Source organism: Lipotes vexillifer, unplaced genomic scaffold (genome assembly GCF_000442215.2).
Source record: "Lipotes vexillifer unplaced genomic scaffold, Lipotes_vexillifer_v1.1 scaffold313, whole genome shotgun sequence".
Classification (NCBI taxonomy): domain Eukaryota; kingdom Metazoa; phylum Chordata; class Mammalia; order Artiodactyla; family Lipotidae; genus Lipotes; species Lipotes vexillifer.
In genome coordinates this window covers 69,753-92,983 of record NW_006781950.1, presented here as the reverse complement: position 1 = coordinate 92,983, position 23,231 = coordinate 69,753, and the positions used below count along the sequence as shown (strand labels likewise).

Genomic DNA, 23,231 nt, shown 5'->3' with positions numbered 1-23,231 from the left:
TATGAAAACTTACATGGACAGTGTACAATATGTACATGTATGCAATTTTACAACAATATGTAGTAATATATAATATTGAAAGATTTAGCACAAGTATTTGCATACAGTAGGCACTCATATACACTGATTGACTAGATTATCACTTAAAATTAATTTAAATGTATACGTTTAATAACCTCAAACATTAGTTCTTTTGTACAACTCTATTAAAGAGTATGACAGAGGGGATAGCTTTAAAATGGGATTTTAAGCCACTTAATATTCTTTAATTATACTATTGAATCAAGACACCATTTTATAGTTGAAAGATACCTTGGAGGTCACCCTTATTTTAGAAAAGGAAAGAAATGCAGAGTTCAGTATCTTGCTCTAGGCTAAGACTTGCTAAGTCGCAGAGGAGGGACTTTAATTAAGGTTTCCTGCCGATCTTGACTCTCAAAATTTCAGAGGTGCCTTAAAAAATAACCAACCCACATGCAAATAGCAATACTATGAAAATTCCCCCTAAAAACTGCAAAAAAGATTAAAATATTAAATCAACCTTGGAAATGGTCACTTTTTATGGTATCCAGAGTATAAATGATTCAGATTTTTTGAAGGTCTTCAGCAAAGATATATTTTAATGTGATAAATTTTTAAACAAGTATTTAAAAGGTTTGATACATTATTTTTGACACATGCTTACCTAAATTCCATTTAATCTATAATATCTGGACATGTCTAGATATCAAAAATTTTACAAAGAAGAAATACAGGAAGTTTACATTTATACTCATCCTTTTTAAAATTTTCTTAAACAGAAAGAGTTGTGAGTGAAATCCTTCAAGTTAACATAAATTCTTTAGATTTTAAACTGATGTTTAGCATTTTATGTCAGTATATTTTTATGGATATACAAATTTTTACAAATACTGTATAAACAAATGTTAGTCTGATAAACTAAAAACCAGTAAGGAAACTAGAAATATATCACCCATTTTAGAATTTTAAATAATAATCACCTTCAATTCCACCAAGAGAAGAGTTCTTTTTAAATCATGATTTCTGTGGCCTATATCCTCTGCTGGTAGGTCTTAATAATAGCAGACTAGATTGAAGACAAAGTGAAAAGCCACAGCAGGAAATTGAAAAGCTCACAGCTCTGGCTAGAAAGGTGTCAATAGCAGTTCATTTTAAAGGCACTAACTAGAATTCACAATCCATAAACTGTGTCAAGAAATTTATGGCAATGTTCAGAGGTGGGACAGAGCATCTGGGGTTTAAAAAAAAAAAGGTGCCTGTGTGAATCAAGCCTTTCAAACAAGAATAAAAAAAGAAGAACGAAGGGAAATTATAAAGAGGTCTTGCAAACAGTGTTTCCTTTATTTTAGAATAGCTTTCTCCTTGTATATTTTATAACCTATCTCAAACAGAAATCAATTTATACTTACATTTTGCAGTTATTATGCAACTGGCCAGAGAAAATATCATACTGTCTTCTAGGATCTAGGAAACAAAACTAAGTTTAGAAAGTGTGAAATGTAAGGTGGCCTATATTAGGCCCTAGTAAAATCACCTAGAATACAAAATGGGAGTTAAGGAAAGGGAAAACATGTTATTTCTTTATGAGGTTTTCACTTAAAGAAAATCTATATAATGAAAAAACCAACCGAAACACTGCACTGCATTTTTGATACAGTGAACACTTACCCAGTAATATTACTGGCTCATGATACATCAAACAAACTGGTTCAGTGCTATCGTTCTAGCTTGGCCTAGAGCAGAACGAAGACTCAGGAACAGTGAAGAGCCTGCCACTGTCCTGGATCCTGATATAATTTCTGCACCCACACACATCCAGAAAACCGCTTTTGTCTATGAGCACTTGCATGCATAGAGTAGGGCAGAAGATTCCTACATTGAACAGGTAGGTGTGCCAGTAACAGCTCCACTCCTGTCCTTTGCCTGACAACACCACAAACACACAATATCCCAGTGGTGTGCTGGGGTGACAGACACACTGGGAACAAGCCAAGCTGCCACACCTGGTAATGTAGGCAGAGCAGCTTAGTCAGTACAGGCTTATCCAAGTCCTCCTCTTTTACAGTCAGAGAACTTTGGTTCGATATTTGCTTACTCAAATATTAAATACCATATAGCTGCTTCAAAGAACTAAATAACAGGAGACTAAATACTAAATACTATTTCTGGATGATGTACAATAAAAAAGAAAAAAGAGGCTTCCCTGGTGGCGCAGTGGTTGAGAGTCCGCCTGCTGATGCAGGGGACACGGGTTCGTGCCCCGGTCCGGGAAGATCCCACATGCTGTGGAGCGGCTGGGCCTGTGAGCCATGGCTGCTGAGCCTGCACATCCGGAGCCTGTGCTCCACAATGGGAGAGGCCACAACAGTGAGAGGCCCGTGTACCACAAAAAAAAAAAAAAGAAAAAAGCCATTGAATTCTAGGAGGGCGTCTGGGTTAATTAAAGTGGATAAAAAGCACACTCTATACATGTCTGATTATCTTTTGTTTGATAAACATTTAACAATTACATCACCTGTTGGTCATTAAGGTCCCCCTGTACTAAGGAGTCAATGAAAATATGTTCACTGAAGTTCCTTCCTTTTCGTTCTTTTATGATTTTCTTTAAAATAGATTCCAGTTGCATAAGGGCTTAGAAAAGAAAAACAAGAAAAGATTTTAGAATAGAAGCATTTGTGAGGATTGAACATTTTTCTGTATCTCTACAATGTTCCTATGTGCAGAATAAAACTTTCTAAGTTAAAAGTAGTAACCAATAATGCTTTTAAAGCAAATTTATGTTTAAACTCATCTACTTACTTTTCTTCTTTTTGCTAAATTTAACACATACACCAGAAAGTGCATAAAACATACACGCACAATTTAACAAACAACTGTAAATCAAACACCCCGGTCGAGAAATAGAACAATGCTAGCCCCTTAGAGGCCTTTTACACATATATCCCTCCCCTGGTATTATTCACCTTCCTTCTAAATTCCGTCCTCTTAACTCCATTGTTCTCCCAAATCAGGCATCACTCATTTAGAGACTGAAACAGATGTGAAATAATCAGAAAAGTACATTTCTGGCATTTGGAAGATTAATCCAACTATCAAGAAAATTATCCACAGATTTCTCAGGCCCCATCTTACTTGACCTATCATAGCATCTGATGCTGGTCACTTACTTTGTAGGAAGCACTTTTTCATTTGGCTCCTAGGATTCCACACTCTCCTGGACTCCACACTTTCCTCCCACTTCACTGCCAGCTCATTCTCAGTATCCTTTGTCGATTCCTTCTCACCTCTCAAATTTCTTAATGACGGAATGCCCAAGGTCAGGGATCTCTTTTCTTGGACCTCTCCTCTTTTTCTATTTATATTCATTACCTTGGTGATCACCATTCTCAAAGCTTTAAATACAATCTATGTACTGAACACTTCCAAATTTGTATTTCCATTTAGGATCTCTTTCCCCTGAACTTCAGTTTCATATAACTGACAATCAACTCAACATCTCCACTTCGACGTCTGAAGCATACTAAACATAAACATATCCAAAACTGAAGTCGTGATCTTTTGCCTCAAAACTGGATCTTTCTACAGTCTGCCCCATCTTATTTCCTATTAACTTCATTTTCCAACTACTCAGGCCTAAAACTCTGGTGTCTCCTTCTCTCTTATACCCCATATCTAATCTGGCAGTCAATGTTGGTGGCTCTAACCTTCAAAATACAGAATTAATCTCTCTTACTTTTTAAAAAAATTTTATATTTTCTGCTACCTGTCACCTAGTCCAAGCCAAATTATTTTTCTTGCCTGGTTCATTGCAGTAGCCCCCTAATTAGTCTCCCTGCTTCTGCTCTGAGCCCCTTTATGACAGCAGCCAGAGTAATCCTTTAAAAATATAACTCAGATTCATAATTCTGCTCAAAATCTTCCAGTAGCTTCTTCCTATCTCATAGTAGCAACCTAGTCATACCTAAGCCAGACAAAATCTGTTCCATCCCCCCAATCTTTCCGGTCTCATTTCCTTCTATTTTTTTTCTGACTCATTTCACTCCAGGCATACAGCTCCCTGATGTACCTCAAATATATCAGGAAGAATCCTACCTCAAGGATTTTGCAACTACTTGTGGATATACACATGATCTGCATGGACTGGTTTCCTTATCTCTTGCAAGTGTTTGCTCAAGTCACCTAATCTTGGTGAGGCCTTTCCTAATAATCTCCCCACCCCTAGCACTTCCTATCCCCCTTCCTGATTTAATTTTCTCCGTAGCAACTTTCATCTTTTAACACACTATTCAGTTTACTTATTCAGATTCTCATCTCCCTCTTCCCACTAGAACGTGGTGCCTCAAGGGGAGGAATTGTTGTTTGTTTTGTTCACTGACACCTCCCCAGGACAAAAAACATACCAGGATATTCTAGATCTTCATTATTTATAGAATTGAAGGAGTCTAATAACACATTAGTGATTAAAATGAGAAATTGTTAACACTGTACTGCAATGGTTCACAAACTTTGCTTACATTACAATCACCTAGGAAGCTTTTTAAAAAAATATATCATAAAATATAAACCACACCTTGTACCAATTAAATCTGAATGTTCAGGAGCGAAAGCCAATCTTCAAAAAAGTTTAAAAGATTCAATGTGTAGCAAAGTTTGGGAACTACTGCTGTACATTCTCAACCCTACAAGTACATGAGGATAATCTGGAGAGCTTTTATTAAAAAAAAAAAAAAAAAAAAAAAAAGATCTGACATCCAAAGCACCTCTATCCCATATTCTGAATAAACTGATTTAGCGTGGGGCCTGATCTTCAATATTTTTTGCTTTGTTCTAAGTTCCCAAAGTGATTCTAATGTACAGACCAGGTTGAGAACTACTCACTTAAACAGAAGAAGTAGTGACCCAGCCATGAGTTTCCACTCACATAAATACCAAAACATAATCATTTTCAATAAAAGCTCAAATCTGATCTATGCCCATGTTACAGTTCAAGGAGCATATCATACTAGACAATCTACTTTTATTTAGAATCAAAGAATATAAATTATTAATTTTCCTTTTATATAAATTAAAACCAATGTTTGTAAAATACATTTTTTATTAAGGGTAATTAATCCAAATGCATCCATCAAGATAGTTAGAATGGTAGACTAGCAGATAGCAGAAAATGTGTCCATTAAATTGGCTTTTCTAGACTTACGCTGGACACTGAAGGAATCACCAGAATGGTAAACCCCAAGAGGACAGGGATTTTTTTTGTGTGTGTGTGTGGTACATGGGCCTCTCACTGTTGTGGCCTCTCCCGTTGCAGAGCACAGGCTCCGGACGCGAAGGCTCAGCGGCCATGGCTCACGGGCCCAGCTGCTCCACAGCATGTGGGATCTTCCCGGACCGGGGCACGAACCCGTGTCCCCTGCATCGGCAGGCGGACTCTCAACCACTGCGCCACCAGAGAAGCCCGGGGACACGGATTTTTTGTCTCCTATACATACATAGAATAGTGCCTAGCACATACAGGCCTCAATAAATATTTGTTGAAAGAATGAAGGAAGAGAATCTTGGGAAGCAATACTATTATCCATGAAAAATAATCCATTATTCCAATGCAGCCTATGTATTTTAATTTGCCCTACTTACTTCCAAAACAGAAATTGCAGCAGCTCAGAATAAACGTATTAAAGGATTACAATCATTAAATTACTGACAGAAGATATAATACAAAAGAAAAATGGGGGGCTTCCCTGGTGGCGCAGTGGTTGAGAGTCCGCCTGCTGATGCAGGGGACACGGGTTCGTGCCCCGGTCTGGGAAGATCCCACATGCCGTGGAGCGGCTAATCCCATGAGCCATGGCCGCTGAGCCTGCGCGTCCGGAGCCTGTGCTCTGCAACGGGAGAGGCCACAACAGTGAGAGGCCCACGTACCGCAAAAAAAAAAAAAGAAAAAAAAAGAAAAAAGGGGGAGCACACGTTGGGGGCCATCTTAAACTAAAATTGCTATTTTTCTGTGTAGATTTTATAAAGTTGTAACCAATGCTAAATAGTTTTGAAAATATCTTTACTCAATGTTATAACGGCCAAGAATATTTTTATGTTGCTACATTTCTTACAGATTTATCATGTTGATATTATTACCTTAGAAATTCCTGTATTGTTGTATATTTAGTTTTTTTTGGTTTTCTACTTGTAGAAATAGCATTACAAAAAAAATTCATGAATATTTTCTTATTTTAGATAATTTTACTCATTTACGACTCTAAACTTGTATTTTTAAATTACTTTCCCAGGATTGTACCCTGACACTTTCCATTAATCCTGTAGGCTATACCAGCTCTCCAGCACCCTCATTCTGCAGTAAGTGCTAGAGTTTATTTACTAATTCACTGCTTTTTCCTTTCTTTTAAGAAAAACTTTCACAAGAGGAAATGTAGGAAAAAAACATAAAGGGCCGGGAAGATGGCGGAAGAGTAAGACGCGGAGATCACCTTCCTCCCCACATATACACCAGAAATACATCTACACGTGGAACAACTCCTACAGAACACCTACTGAACGCTGGCAGAAGACCTCACACCTCCCAAAAGGCAAGAAACCCCCCCACGTACCTGGGTAGGGCAAAAGAAAAAAGAATAAACAGAGACAAAAGGATAGGGACGGGACCTGTACCAGTGGGAGGGAGCAGAGAAGGAGGAAAGGTTTCCACACACTAGGAGCCCCTTCGCGGGCGGAGACTGCGGGTGGCGGAGGGGGGAGCTTCGGAGCCGTGGAGAAGAGCACAGCAACAGGGGTGCGGAGGGCAAAGCTCAGAGATGCCCGCACAGAGGATCGGTGCCGACTGGCACTCACCAGCCTGAGAGGCTTGTCTGCTCACCCTCCAGGGAGGGCGGGACTGGGAGTTGAGGCTCCGGCTTCGGTTGGAGCGCCGGGAGAGGACTGGGACTGGCGGCGCGAACACAGCCCGCAGGTTAGTGCGCCCCGGCTAACCGGCAGGGAGTCCGAGGTAAAGTCTGGAGCTGCTGAAGAGGCAAGAGACTTTTTCTTCCCTCTTTGTTTCCTGGTGCGCGAGGAGAGGGGATTAAGAGCGCTGCTTAAAGGAGCTCCAGAGGCGGGCGCAAGCCGCGGCTAAAAGCACGGGCCCCAGAGACGGGCATGAGACGCTAAGGATGCTGCTGCCGCCACCAAGAAGCCTGTGTGCGAGCACAGGTCACTATCCACACCCCCCTTACGGGGAGCCTGTGCAGCCCGCCACCGCCAGGGTCCCGGGATCCAGGGACAACTTCCCCGGGAGAACGCACGGCATGCCTCAGAGTGGTGCAGCGTCCCGCAGGCCTCTGCAGCCGCAGGCTCACCCCGCACTCCGTGCCCCTCCCTGCCCCCGGCCTGAGTGAGCCAGAGCCCCCGAGTCAGCGGCTCCTTTAACCCCGTCCTGTCTGACGGAAGAACAGACGCCCTCCTGCAACCTACACACAGAGGCGGGGCCAGATCCAAAGCTGAGCCCCTGGGAGCTGTGAGAACAAAGAAGAGAAAGGGAAATCTCTCCCAGCAGCCTCAGAAACAGTGGATTAAAGCTCCACAATCAACTTGACGTACCCTGCATCTGCGGAATACATGAATAGACAAAGAATTATCCCAAATTAAGGAGGTGGACTTTGAGAGCAAGATTTATGATTTTTTCCCCCTTTTCCTCTTTTTGTGAGTGTGTATGTGTATGCTTCTGTGTGAGATTTTCCCTGTATAGCTTTGCTTCCACCATTTCTCCTAGGGTTCTATCTGACCGTTTTTTTTTAAATTTTTTTTCTCTTAATAATTATTTTTTTATTTTAATAACTTTATTATATTTAAAATATAATAAAAATTATTATAAAATTAAGATTATTTATTTATTTATTTATTTAAGATAAAATTATAAAATTAAAATTAAATTAAAATTAAATTAAAATTATTTTAAAATTTTCCTTCCTTCCCTCCTTTCTTTCCTTCTTTCTACTTCTACTAATTCTTTCTTTCTACTTTTTCTCCCTTTTATTCTGAGCCATGTGGATGAAAGGCTCTTGGTGCTGCAGCCAGGAGTCAGTACTGTGCCTCTGAGATGGGAGAGCCAACTTCAGGACACTGGTCCACAAGAGACGGCCCAGCTCCACATAATATCAAAGGCTGAGAATCTCCCAGAGATCTCCAACTCAACACCAGCACCCAGCTTCACTCAACGACCAGCAAGCTACAGTGCTGGACATCCTATGCCAAACAACTAGCAAGACAGGAACACAACCCCACCCATTAGCAGAGAGGCTGCCTAAAATCATAAGTCCACAGACACACCAAAACACACCACCACACGTGGACCTGCCCACCAGAAAGACAAGATCCAGCCTCATCCACCAGAACACAGGCACTAGTCCCCTCCACCAGGAAGCCTACACAACCCACTGAACCAACTTTAGCCACTGGGGACAGACACCAAAAACAGCGGGAACTACGAACCTGCAGCCTGCAAAAAGGAGACCCCAAACACAGTAAGATAAGCAAAATGAGAAGACAGAAAAATACACAGCAAATGAAGGAGCAAGATAAAAACCCACCAGACCTAACCAATGAAGAGGAATTAGGCAGTCTCCCTGAAAAAGAATTCAGAATAATGATAGTAAAGATGATCCAAAATCCTGGAAATAGAATAGACAAAATGCAAGCAACATTTAACAAGGACCTAGAAGAACTAAAGATGAAACAAACAATGATGAACAACACAATAAATTAAATTTAAAATACTCTAGATGGAATCAATAGTAGAATAACTGAGGCAGAAGAACAGATAAGTGATCTGAAAGATAAAATAGTGGAAATAAATACTGCAGAGCAGAATAAAGAAAAAAGAATGAAAAGAACTGAGGACAGTCTCAGAGACCTCTGGGACAACATTAAACGCACCAACATTCGAATTATAGGGGTCCCAGAAGAAGAAGAGAAAAACAAACGGACTGAGAAAATATTTGAAGAGATTATAGTTGGAAACTTCCATAATATGGGAAAGGAAATAGTTAATCATGTCCAGGAAGCACAGAGAGTCCCAAAGAGGATAAATCCAAGGAGAAATACGCCAAGACACATATTAATCAAAAATGTCAAAAATTAAACACAAAGAAAACATATTAAAAGCAGCAAGGGAAAAACAACAAATAACACACAAGGGAATCTCCATAAGGTTAACAGCTGATCTTTCAGCAGAAACTCTGCAAGCCAGAAGGGACTGGCAGGACATACTTAAAGTGATGAAGGAGAAAAAACTGCAACCAAGATTACTCTACCCAGCAAGGATCTCATTCAGATTTGATGGAGAAATTAAAACCTTTACAGACAAGCAAAAGCTGAGAGAGTTCAGCACCACCAAACCAGCTTTACAACAAATACTAAAGGGACTTCTCTAGGCAAGAAACACAAGAGAAGGAAAAGACCTACACTAATGAACCCAAAACAACTAGAAAATGGGAATAGGAACATACATATCGATAATTACCTTAAATGTAAATGGACTAAATGCTCCCACCAAAAGACACAGATTGGCTGAATGGATACAAAAACAAGACCCATATATATGCTGTCTACAAGAGACCCACTTCAGACCTAGAGACACATACAGACTGAAAGTAAGGGGATGGAAAAAGATATTCCATGCAAATGGAAACCAAAAGAAAGCTGGAGTAGCAATTCTCATATCAGACAAAATAGACTTTAAAATAAGGACTATCAGAAGAGACAAAGAAGGACACTACATAATGATTAAGGGATCGATCCAAGAAGAAGATATAACAATTGTAAATATTTATGCACCCAACATAGGAGCACCTCAATACATAAGGCAAAAACTAACAGCCATAAAAGGGGAAATCGACAGTAACACATTCATAGTAGGGGACTTCAACACCCCACTTTCACCAATGGACAGATCATCCAAAATGAAAATAAATAAGGAAACACAAGCTTTAAATGATACATTAAACAAGATGGACTTAATTGATATTTATAGGACACTCCATCCAAAAACAACAGAATACACATTTTTCTCAAGTGCTCATGGAACATTCTCCAGGATAGATCATATCTTGGGTCACAAATCAAGCCTTGGTAAATTTAAGAAAATTGAAATTGTATCAAGTATCTTTTCCGACCACAACGCCATGAGACTAGATATCAATTATAGGAAAAGAGCTGTAAAAAATACAAACACATGGAGGCTAAACAATACACTACTTAATAACGAAGTGATCACTGAAGAAATCAAAGAGGAAATTAAAAAATACCTAGAAACAACTGACAATCGAGACACAACGACCCAAAATCTATGGAATGCAGCAAAAGCAGTTCTAAGAGGGAAGTTTATAGCAATACAATCCTATCTTAAGAAACAGGAAACATCTCGAATAAACAACCTAACCATGCACCTAAAGCAATTAGAGAAAGAAGAACAAAAAACCCCATAAGTTAGCAGAAGGAAAGAAATCATAAACATCAGATCAGAAAAAAATGAAAAAGAAATGAAGGAAACGATCACAAAGATCAATAAAACTAAAAGCTGGTTCTTTGAGAAGATAAACAAAATTGATAAACCATTAGCCAGACTCATCAAGAAAAAAAGGGAGAAGACTCAAATCAGTAGAATTAGAAATGAAAAAGGAGAAGTAACAACTGACACTGCAGAAATAAAAAAAATCATGAGGGATTACTACAAGCAACTCTATGCCAATAAAATGGACAATCTGGAAGAAATGGACAAATTCTTAGAAATGCACAAACTGCCAAGACTGAATCAGGAAGAAATAGAAAATATGAACAGACCAATCACAAACACTGAAATTGAAACTGTGATTAAAAATCTTCCAACAAACAAAAGCCCAGGACCAGATGGCTTCACAGGCGAATTCTATCAAACATTTAGAGAAGAGCTAACACCTATCCTTCTCAAACTCTTCCAAAATATAGCAGAGGGAGGAACACTCCCAAACTCATTCTACGAGGCCACCATCACCCTGATACCAAAACCAGACAAGGATGTCACAAAGAAAGAAAACTACAGGCCAATATCACTGATGAACATAGATGCAAAAATCCTCAACAAAATACTAGCAAACAGAATCCAGCAGCACGTTAAACAGATCATACACCATGACCAAGTGGGGTGTATTCCAGGAATGGAAGGATTCTTCAATATACGCAAATCAATCAACGTGATACATCATATTAACAAACTGAAGGAGAAAAACCATATGATCATCTCAATAGATGCAGAGAAAGCTTTCGACAAAATTCACCCATTTATGATAAAAACCCTGCAGAAAGCAGGCATAGAGGGAACTTTCCTCAACATAATAAAGGCCACATATGACAAACCCACAGCCAACAATGTCCGCCTCAATGGCGAAAAACTGAAAGCATTTCCACTAAGGTCAGGAACAAGACAAGGTTGCCCACTCTCACCACTCTTATTCAACATAGTTTTGGAAGTTTTAGCCACAGCAATCAGAGAAGAAAAGGAAATAAAAGGAATCCAAATCGGAAAAGAAGAAGTAAAGCTGTCACTGTTTGCAGATGACATGATACTATACATAGAGAATCCTAAAGATGCTACCAGAAAACTACTAGAGCTAATCAATGAATTTGGTAAAGTAGCAGGATACAAAATTAATGCACAGAAATCTCTGGCATTCCTATATACTAATGATGAAAAATCTGAAAGTGAAATCAAGAAAACACTCCCATTTACCATTGCAACAAAAAGAATAAAATATCTAGGAATAAACCTACCTAAGGAGACAAAAGACCTGTATGCAGAAAATTATAAGACACTGATGAAAGAAATTAAAGATGATACAAACAGATGGAGAGATATACCATGTTCTTGGATTGGAAGAATCAACATTGTGAAAATGACTCTATGACCCAAAGCAATCTATAAATGCAATGCAATCTCTATCAAACTACCAGTGGCATTTTTCACAGAAGTAGAACAAAAAATTTCACAATTTGTATGGAAACACAAAAGACCCCGAATAGCCAAAGCAATCTTGAGAACGAAAAACAGATCTGAAGGAATCAGGGTCCCTGACTTCAGACTATACTACAAAGCTACAGTAATGAAGACAGTATAGTACTGGCACAAAAGCAGGAAGATAGATCAATGGAACAGGATAGAAAGTCCAGAGATAAACCCACGCACATATGGTCACCTTATCTTTGATAAAGGAGGCAAGAATGTACAGTGGAGAAAGGACAGCCTCTTCAATAAGTGGTGCTGGGAAAACTGGACAGCTACATGTAAAAGTATGAGATTAGATCATTCCCTAACACCATACACAAAAATAAGCTCAAAATGGATTAAAGACCTAAATGTAAGGCCAGAAACTATCAAACTCTTAGAGGAAAACATAGGCAGAACACTCTATGACATAAATCACAGCAAGATCCTTTTTGACCCACCTCCTAGAGAAAATGAAATAAAAACAAAAATAAACGAATGGGACCTAATGAAACTTAAAAGCTTTTGCACAGCAAAGGAAACCATAAACAAGACGAAAAGACAGCCCTCAGAATGGGATAAAATATTTGCAAATGAAGCAACTGACAGAGGATTAATCTCCAAAATTTACAAGCAGCTCTTGCAGCTCAATAACAAAAAAACAAACAACCCAATCCAAAAATGGGCAGAAGACCTAAACAGACATTTCTACAAAGAAGATATACAGACTGCCAACAAACACATGAAAGAATGCTCAACATCATTAATCCTTAGAGAAATGCAAATCAAAACTACAATGAGGGGCTTCCCTGGTGGCGCAGTGGTTGAGAGTCCGCCTGCCGATACAGGGGACATGGGTTCGTGCCCTGGCCCGGGAAGATCCCACATGCCGCGGAGCAGCTGGGCCTGTGAGCCGTGGCCGCTGAGCCTGAGCATCCAGAGCCTGTGCTCCTCAACAGGAGAGGCCACAACAGTGAGTGGCCCACGTACCACAAAAAAACAAACAAACAAAAAAAACTACAATGACATACATCTCACACCAGTCAGAATGGCCATCATCAAAAACTCTAGAAACAATAAATGCTGGTGAGGGTGTGGAGAAAAAGGAACACTCTTGCACTGTTGGTGGGAATGTAAATTGATACAGCCACTGTGGAGAACAGTTTGGAGGTTCCTTAAAAAACTACAAATAGAACTACCATATGATCCAGCAATCCCACTACCAGGCATATACCCTGAGAAAACCATAATTCAAAAAGACTCATGTACCACAACGTGCATTGCAGCTCAATAGCCAGGACATGGAAGCAACCTAAATGTCCACTGACAGATGAATGGATAAAGAAGATGTTGCACATATATACAATGGAATATTACCCAGGCATAAAAAGAAACGAAACCGAGTTATTTGTAGTGAGGTGGATGGAACTAGAGTCTGTCATACAGAGTGAAGTAAGTCAGATAGAGAAAGACAAATACCATATGGTAACACATATATATGGAATTTAAGAAAAAAAAATATCATGAAGAACCTAGGGGTAAGACAGGAATAAAGACACAGACCTACTAGAGAATGGACTTTAGGATATGGGGAGGGGGAAGGGTAAGCTGTGACAAAGCGAGAGAGAGGCATGGACATATATATACTATCAAACGTAAGGTAGATAGCTAGTAGGAAGCATCTGCATAGCACAGGGAGATCAGCTTGGTGCTTTGTGACTGCCTGGAGGGGTGGGATAGGGAGGGTGGGAGGGAGGGAGATGCAACAGGGAAGAGATATGGAAACATACGTATATGTATAACTGATTCACTTTGTTATAAAGCAGAAACTAACACACCATTGTAAAGCAATTATACTCCAATAAAGATTTAAAAAATAAATAAATAAAGGAAGAAAACATACATGACCTATAAGTTCATAAATCAGACATAGCCCTATTAAAATTAGGGCACATTTCCTTTAGTCCTTACTAAAAATTAATAGTGGTAAAACTTACCATCTTCATATTGTTTTTTCCGAGTCGTACTTTTATCAAGTGATCCATCTAGAAAGCCTTTTCCAATCTCCGACCAAACCTGAAAATAGGAAAACATATCTATTACCTAATATGTAAATTTTCCAAATAATATGAAGCAATCTAGGCTAACACCTGGAGAACCTCTGTCTCACCAACAGAACTGTTAATTAAACTCTCCTTTTCAAGTGGGCTGCATAATCATTTACTCCATAGTCTTTAAGGATAGGGCACAAATATATTTTAATAATTTCATTCAAAGTACTTCCAAACTAATTATAATTAGAAAGTCAAAAGTTCCCTTTCGGGCTTCCCTGGTGGCACAGTGGTTGAGAGTCCGCCTGCAGATGCAGGGGACATGGGTTCGTGCCCTGGACCGGGAAGATCCCACATGGCACGGAGCGGCTGGGCCCGTGAGCCATGGTCGCTGAGCCTACGGGTCCGGAGCCTGTGCTCCGCAATGGGAGAGGCCACAACAGTGAGAGGCCCGTGAACCACAAAAAAAAAAAAAAAAGTTCCCTTACTGGATTTCAAAGAAGTATATGCACAGGGAGGAAAAGAACACTGCAGTGGAGTCAATTCTCAATTTTTTATTATAATGGCACCAGTGGATAAGTGAAATTCATCCGGAATTCCAAATTTTTACTTCACCTGCAATACTGATAAGGTTTGGCTGAGATCCAGAAAAAGGTAAAAAATTAGTCTAAGGTTTAGAGAGGGTAAACAACAGAATAGGCTTCCAATGATTTCAAAATTGGATAATTAGCCCTTAAAAAATTGTTTATAATTCAAAAGTTCTGAAAGAACCTGGGAAAGGACAAAACACTTATTAATCAATGCTAAATATTTTTTAAATTATTAATAGAGTTAAGAGTCCTCAAGTCTTATCTTACAAAGATATGCCTTTCAGGGCTTCCCTGGTGGCGCAGTGCTCGAGAGTCCGCCTGCCGATGCAGGAGACGCGGGTTCGTGCCCCGTTTCGGGAAGATCCCACATGCCGCGGAGCGGCTGGGCCCGTGAGCCATGGCCACTGAGCCTGCGCGTCCGGAGCCTGTGCTCCGCAAATGGGAGAGGCCACGACAGTGAGAGGCCCGCATAACGCAAGAAAAAAAAAAAAAAAAAAAAGATATGCCTTTCAGATTATTTAAATGTAAAAAATTAAACTATTAAAAGTACTGTAGGGCTTCCCTGGTGGCGCAGTGGTTAAGAATCCGCCTGCCAATGCAGGGGACATGGGTTCGAGCCCTGGTCTAGGAAGATCCCACATGCCACGGAGCAACTAGGCCCGTGCGCCACAACTACTGAGCCTGCGCTCTAAAGCCCATTAGCCACAACTACTGAAGCCCACGTGCCACAACTACTGAAGCCCACGTGCCATAACTACTGAAGCCCGCGCACCTAGAGCCTGTGCTCCACAACAAGAGAAGCCACTGCAATGAGAAGCCTGCGCACCGCAACCAAGAGTAGCCCCCACTCGCCACAACTAGAGAAACCCTGCGTACAGCAACAAAGACCCAATGGAACCAAAAATAAATAAATAAATAAATAAATAATGAATTAAAGTATAGAATCTTTTAAAAAAAAAAGTACTGTAAAAATGTAGGAATACCCTTAAAGTGAGAAAGAAGTTCAGCTTTTTGCTGAACAGACTGAGCAACAAGTCTTCTTGGATCTCTGAGACAGAGGAGGACCCAGGGCAAACTGAGGCCCCCAAGACTGGAGAGACAGGTGAAAACAGGGAGTCACACTTTACTGGAACAGACCTAAAAGTGGAAACTACCTCAGGAACCAGTACTGGGGTAGGAAAACCTGAACTGTAATTGACAAATGGCTAGAGATTCAGTATGACAACTCTGACAGTTAAAAACTCCAGGGGACCCAGACACAGGGCCCCCCAAGTGAGATTTACCTCCGGGAGCTTGACCAGGTTCCCACAGTAAATATAAGAGAAAAATCACCTTAGGCTTCCAGCAGGGGGACTGAAAAAGGAACCCATTTAAAATAAGCCAGAGCACTCTGCTCTTCTTAACAAGGCCTGCCCTCAGAGGGAACTCATTAGCCAGAGTCTAACCTTCTGGGGTATTAAGAGAGCTGGGAAAGGGATATTCAATCCCAGTCAAGTCTAGTCTTTCACGTGGGAGAAGGGAAGTACCGAAGTCCAGCCTATTCTAGCCATCCTTTCCCACCTAAGGGGGGAGAAAAAAACTGAGAAACACTGGTGAAGTTCACAGTCCAGATGCATAGGCTCACTAAAACACAGTCCTAATCACAGGATTAAGGAATGCTTCCCCTTTCCCCACACCTCACCACCACACTGCTAAAGGCCTATATACCCTAGTTTCTTTTACACAGTACATCATGTCTGGCTATCAAGAAAAAAAAAAAAAAAAAAAAGATATGCCTTTCAGATTATTTAAATGTAAAAAATTAAACTATTAAAAGTACTGTAGGGCTTCCCTGGTGGCGCAGTGGTTAAGAATCCGCCTGCCAATGCAGGGGACATGGGTTCGAGCCCTGGTCTAGGAAGATCCCACATGCCACGGAGCAACTAGGCCCGTGCGCCACAACTACTGAGCCTGCGCTCTAAAGCCCATTAGCCACAACTACTGAAGCCCACGTGCCACAACTACTGAAGCCCACGTGCCATAACTACTGAAGCCCGCGCACCTAGAGCCTGTGCTCCACAACAAGAGAAGCCACTGCAATGAGAAGCCTGCGCACCGCAACCAAGAGTAGCCCCCACTCGCCACAACTAGAGAAACCCTGCGTACAGCAACAAAGACCCAATGGAACCAAAAATAAATAAATAAATAAATAAATAATGAATTAAAGTATAGAATCTTTTAAAAAAAAAAGTACTGTAAAAATGTAGGAATACCCTTAAAGTGAGAAAGAAGTTCAGCTTTTTGCTGAACAGACTGAGCAACAAGTCTTCTTGGATCTCTGAGACAGAGGAGGACCCAGGGCAAACTGAGGCCCCCAAGACTGGAGAGACAGGTGAAAACAGGGAGTCACACTTTACTGGAACAGACCTAAAAGTGGAAACTACCTCAGGAACCAGTACTGGGGTAGGAAAACCTGAACTGTAATTGACAAATGGCTAGAGATTCAGTATGACAACTCTGACAGTTAAAAACTCCAGGGGACCCAGACACAGGGCCCCCCAAGTGAGATTTACCTCCGGGAGCTTGACCAGGTTCCCACAGTAAATATAAGAGAAAAATCACCTTAGGCTTCCAGCAGGGGGACTGAAAAAGGAACCCATTTAAAATAAGCCAGAGCACTCTGCTCTTCTTAACAAGGCCTGCCCTCAGAGGGAACTCATTAGCCAGAGTCTAACCTTCTGGGGTATTAAGAGAGCTGGGAAAGGGATATTCAATCCCAGTCAAGTCTAGTCTTTCACGTGGGAGAAGGGAAGTACCGAAGTCCAGCCTATTCTAGCCATCCTTTCCCACCTAAGGGGGGAGAAAAAAACTGAGAAACACTGGTGAAGTTCACAGTCCAGATGCATAGGCTCACTAAAACACAGTCCTAATCACAGGATTAAGGAATGCTTCCCCTTTCCCCACACCTCACCACCACACTGCTAAAGGCCTATATACCCTAGTTTCTTTTACACAGTACATCATGTCTGGCTATCAAGAAAAAGTTACGAGCCATACCAAAAGGCAAAAAACACAATTTGAAGAAACAAACCAAGCATCAGAATGGCAGGAATCTTGGAATTATCAGATCAGGAATTTAAAACACCTATGATTAATTGCTAAAGGCTCTAATGGGTAATAGGCTAAGGGCTCTAAATGATCCTTAAGTAAAGGATAAAGTAGACAGCATGCAAGAACAGGTAGGCAATGTAAGCAAAGAGATGAAAATCCTAAGAAAGAACAACAACAACAACAAAAAACTAGAGATCAAAAACACTGTAACAGAAATGAAGAATGCCTTTGACAGGCTTATTACTGATAGTATACTGGTTTTGGCTTAGGAAAGAAGGTGTGATCTAGAGGATATATCCATGAAATCCTCAAACACAGTTTCTTACAAAACAAAAAATACTCTTTCAATATGATCCAGCAATCATACTCCTTGGTATTTACCCAAAGAAGCTGGAAATTTATGTTGATACAAAAACCTCCACAAGATATTTATGGCAGCTTTATTCATAATTGCCAAAACTTGTAAGCAACCAAGAGGCCCTTTAGTAGGTGAATGAATAAACTGTGGTACACACAATGGAATACTATCCAGCTAAAAGAAATGAACTATCAAGCCATGAAAAGACATGGAGGGGGAATTCCCTGGTGGTCCAGTGCTTAAGAATCTGCCTTCCAATGCAAGGGATGTGGGTTCAATTCCTCATCGGGGAACTAAGCTCCCACATGCTGCAGGGCAACTAAGACCACGTGCCCCAACTACTGAGCCCAGGTGCTCTAGAGCCCATGCACCGCATTATAACACACTTGGTTTTGGGTGTTTTGCCACGCCATGTGGCTTGCAGGATCTCAGTTCCCCAACCAGGGATTAAACCTGGGCCACGGCAGTGAAAGCCCGAAATCCTAACTGCTAGGCCACCAGGGAACTCCCGACATACTTGCTAAAAGAAAAAATTTTTTTAGTCATTCATTTTTTAAATTTCAAAAAGTAACTGCTTAGGGACTCCCTGGTGGTGCAGTGGTCGAGAATCCGCCTGCCAATGAAGGGGACACGGGTTTGATCCCTGGTGAAGTTCCCACATGCCACGGAGCAACTAAGCCTGTGCACCACAACTACTGAAGCCCACGCGCTTAAAGCCCGTGCTCAACTACTAAGCCCGCATACCACAACAAAGAACCCATGCTCTGCAATGAAAGATCCCACATGGCACAACGAAGATCCCACATGCCACAGCTATCCCACATGGCACAACGAAGATCCCAGGTGCCACAGCTAAGACCCAGCACAGCCAAATAAATAAATAAATATTTTTTTAAAAAAAGAACAAAAAGAAAAGACATGGAGGAAGCTTAAATACATATTGCTAAGTGAAAGAAGCCAATCTAAGGGTATATACTGTATTATTCCAATGTCATACAATATTCTGGAAAAGGCAAAATTATGGATACAAGAAAAAGATCAGTGGTTGCTAAGACTGGGGGGGACGATATTATAATGATGGATATATGTCATTATACATTTGTCCAAAGCCACTGAATGTACAGCATCAAGCGTGAACCCTTACATAATCTATGGACTCTGGGTGATTATTATGTGTCCAATATAGGTTCATCCTTGGCAAAAAATGCACCATTCTAGTGAATGATACTGATAATGGGGGAGACTATGCATGTGTGGAAACAGGGGGTATATGGGAAATCTCTGTACCGTCCTCTCAATTTTACTGTAAACCTAAAACTGCTTAAAAAAGAAGTCTTTTTAAAAAAGCACTATAGGGGACTTCACTGGTGGTCCAGTGGTTAACACTTTGACTTCCAATGCAGAGAGTACAGGTTCGATCCCTGGTCAGGGAGCTAAGATCCCACATGCCTCGCAGCCAAAAAACCAAAACATAAAACAGAAGCAATATTGTAACAGATTCAGTAAAGACTTTTTAAATGGTCCACATCAAAAAAATCTTTAAAAAAAATAAATAAATAAAATTTTAAAAGCACTATAAATAAAAGTAAAAGCAAATGAAAATTGAGATAAAAATAAAAAGCTCTTACAGATTAGTAAGAAAAAGAAACACGTTGATAGAAATATGGGTGAAGGACATGAGAAAGCATCCCACAAAAGATGAAACACAAGTTGTTCAGCAAAAATATTAAACAATGTTTAACCTCACAAACAATAAAAGAATTATAAATTTTAATCATAAAAAATCATTTTTTACTTACAAGATAGGCAAATATTTAAAAGACACATAACTCTAAATGTCAAAAGCACAAGGAAAGAGTACGCTAATGCTAGTGGGAAAATAACTGGGACAATGTTTTTGGGGGGTAGTTCAGAAACAGTATGCAGTTGGGTGTGAGGTGAACATTTTTCACATGTTAACGCCTGTGAAAGCGGTATGCATCTTATGACTGACGACATCTCCCCCAAGTGCTGTCAGCCAAGCAACAGTCATGGTGCAGCTGTCACTGCCTCTCCATTCACAACCTGGTTAGTGCTCCTGGTGGCACAGCTGGACAACAGCAGCCCCGGGGTGTTTCAGAAATTAAAGATCATTTAAGGCAGGATTTTAAGTCATGTTTATGGTCTGAAAACTTTGACAACTTCCAGTAATGTTAAGAAAATACCAGATTGCTGCCAAAAATATATAATTTGAATCTAGTCACACCCAAAAATACGTAATTTGAATCTAGTCAAACCCAAATGAGGGACAGTCTACAAAATAATTATCCTGTACTTAAAAAAAAAAGTCAAGGTCAAGGAACAAAGAAAAGCTGAGAAACTGTTTCACATTAAAGAGGTATGACCACTAAAAGTAAAGAAATCTGAATATGGGCTCTGGATAAAAGTATGGTATGAATGCTAAATTTCCCAAGTTTGACAACCATGTTGTTGCTATATGAGAGAATATCCTTGTTTTTAGGATATACAGACTGAAGTATTTAGGGGGAAAGAAGCAAAATGTCTACTTTACTCTCAAATGGTTTGGGTAAGGAGAGGAGGAATGGATGGATGGATGGGTGGATGGACGGATGGATGGATGGATGGATGGATGGATGGATAGATAGATAGAGAATGAATGACAAAAGCAAATGGGGCAAAATGTAAACAACTGGTGAACCTGGGCAAAGGATATTATGGGAGTTCCTAGTACTAGCTGCAACTTTTCTATAAGTTTGAAATTATTATTTCTACTTTGAAATTCTAAGGAAAGAAAGGTAAAGAGAATGCCAGCATAAAAATACCCAGAATAGGAATAGGTATTAGCAGCTTAGAATAAAATTCTGGAAATAATAGTGGAGGTCCCGTTTTAAAACTGCTGTCTCATCAACATGAAAAAAATCAGATATCAACAACTGAGTCAAAAATTGATTTTTCGTTAAAATATGAAAATATTTTAGGAATTCCTTAGCCAGTTTGTTTTAGCTGGGTAACCTGAGTAGTTTACTCTAGGAAGGGGAATTAGAGTGATTTTTCCACTTTTATTTTTACGCTCCTGAACATGTGAATGTTTTCTAAGAAATGTATATTTTTCAATCATCAAACACAAGTCATAAAACCATTTTAAAGGGAAAAATGATAATATTAAACAGTGACAGAGTGTTAAGCCACAGTGCCTAGTGATTTTGTTTTACACACATTATATTACTTAACCTGTTTTTATAGATTTGAAGAAAATAAGTGATTTCTCAGAGATCCAAAATGCAGTGAAGTAAATGACTTATGATTTGAAACAAATAAAGTAATATAATGTTGAGACTGATTAAATAGAGAATAATAAAGTCCATATGTGAGTTCAGAAAAGGCAAACAGTAAACCTGTTTTCAACTGCATTAGCCTTTCTTCATATTCATTTTAGTATTTTAACACTCCATCAACTTTAATTTATTTCTATATAGGGCGTACTCTCTATTAAGTATGGTTTTTCTCTTTATTCTAGAAATTAGTATTATTTTATAACACACTTGGTTTTGGGTGTTTTGCCACGCCACGTGGCTTGCAGGATCTCAGTTCCCCAACCAGGGATTAAACCTGGGCCACGGCAGTGAAAGCCCGAAATCCTAACCGCTAGGCCACCAGGGAACTCCTGACATACTTGCTAAATATTAAAAGACAATTTTTTTTTAGTCATTCATTTTTTAAATTTCAAAAAGTAACTGCTTAGGGACTCCCTGGTGGTGCAGTGGTCGAGAACCCACCTGCCAATGAAGGGGACACGGGTTTGATCCCTGGTGAAGATCCCACATGCCACGGAGCAACTAAGCCTGTGCACCACAACTACTGAAGCCCATGCGCTTAAAGCCCGTGCTCAACAAGAGAACAAGAGCCCAACAAGAAGCCCGCGCACCGCTAGGAAAAGAAGAGTTGCCCCTGCTCTCTCAACTAGAGACAGCCCACAAGCATCAATGAAGACCCAACGCAGCCAAAAATAAATAAATAATATACATAAATATTTTTTTAAAAGTAACTGCTTAAAAAAGTAATTCTTGGGCTTCCCTGGTGGCGCAGTGGTTGAGAGTCCGCCTGCCGATGCAGGGGACACGGGTTCATGCCCCGGTCCAGGAAGATCCCACATACCGTGGAGCGGCTGGGCCCGTGAGCCATGGCCGCTGGGCCTGTGCGTCCGGAGCCTGTGCTCCGCAACGGGGGAGGCCACAGCAGTGAGAGGCCCGCATATTGCAAAAAAAAAAGAAAAAGAAAGAAAAAAAAAAGTAATTCTTAAATTAAAAAAAAAGGGAACAATTAATCTTCTTGCATTGTTTTCAGCCCCAAACAAGGAAATTCTGTACTACAGAATCTTAAACCTTCTTCTTAAGAGGCAAAGTCTACATTATTCAACTATCCAATTTGACAAAAGAGTAATTTTAAATTTGGCCCTAGACTTACTGTGCCATGATTCTTCTGGAAGCGAATGACTTCTTGTTCATCTTCAAATGTACTACCCATTACCATCTGCGTAACAGACTTCATTGCAAAGCCAAGCATATGCTGGCAGAGAGGGACATGTTGGGACTCTGGGTAGGAGAGCCACTTATCCAATAATTCTTCCGAAAGCTGAAAGAAAACAGAAAAACACAATGATTTACTATTTTCTCCTACTAAATCTTAGAAAAATCCATCAAGTAGACTCATTTCATAGAGTATACAGTTCAACTCCTTAATCACAGCAAACATTCAGGTGTTTACTGACCTGTCAGGCTAACACTGGCTCCACCAATAATTACATCTCTAATGGTTTAGGTTCAGATTCTGTCAAAGGGCTGATTTGGAAAACAAAAGAACCACAACAATAACAGAAAATATAAGTTAAATGTTCAAAGGCTGGGAAAACCTTAAACCTAAAGGAAATTAAGATATTAAAGTCTTGGGCTTCCCTGGTGGCACAGTGGTTGAGAGTCTGACTGCTGATGCAGGGGACACGGGTTTGTGCCCCGGTCCGGGAAGATCCCACATGCCGCGGAGCGGCTGGGCCCGTGGGCCATGGCCGCTGAGCCTGTGCGTCTGGAGGCTGTGCTCCGCAATGGGAGAGGCCACAACAGTGA

General features: G+C 40.2%; 1 protein-coding gene across 1 annotated transcript in view; it reads right to left on the bottom strand.

Moving 5' to 3' along the window:
- CYP20A1 (cytochrome P450 family 20 subfamily A member 1) overlaps positions 1–23,231 on the bottom strand; it is a 72,696-nt gene that overhangs the window by 20,517 nt on the left and 28,948 nt on the right. Inside the window, exons 5-8 of the mRNA XM_007454874.1 lie at positions 22,576–22,743; positions 14,020–14,098; positions 2,537–2,652; positions 1,431–1,485 (exon numbers count right to left, since the gene is read on the bottom strand). Coding sequence (XP_007454936.1) covers positions 1,431–1,485; positions 2,537–2,652; positions 14,020–14,098; positions 22,576–22,743 — 418 coding nt within the window. The remainder of the gene's footprint in view (positions 1–1,430; positions 1,486–2,536; positions 2,653–14,019; positions 14,099–22,575; positions 22,744–23,231) is intronic.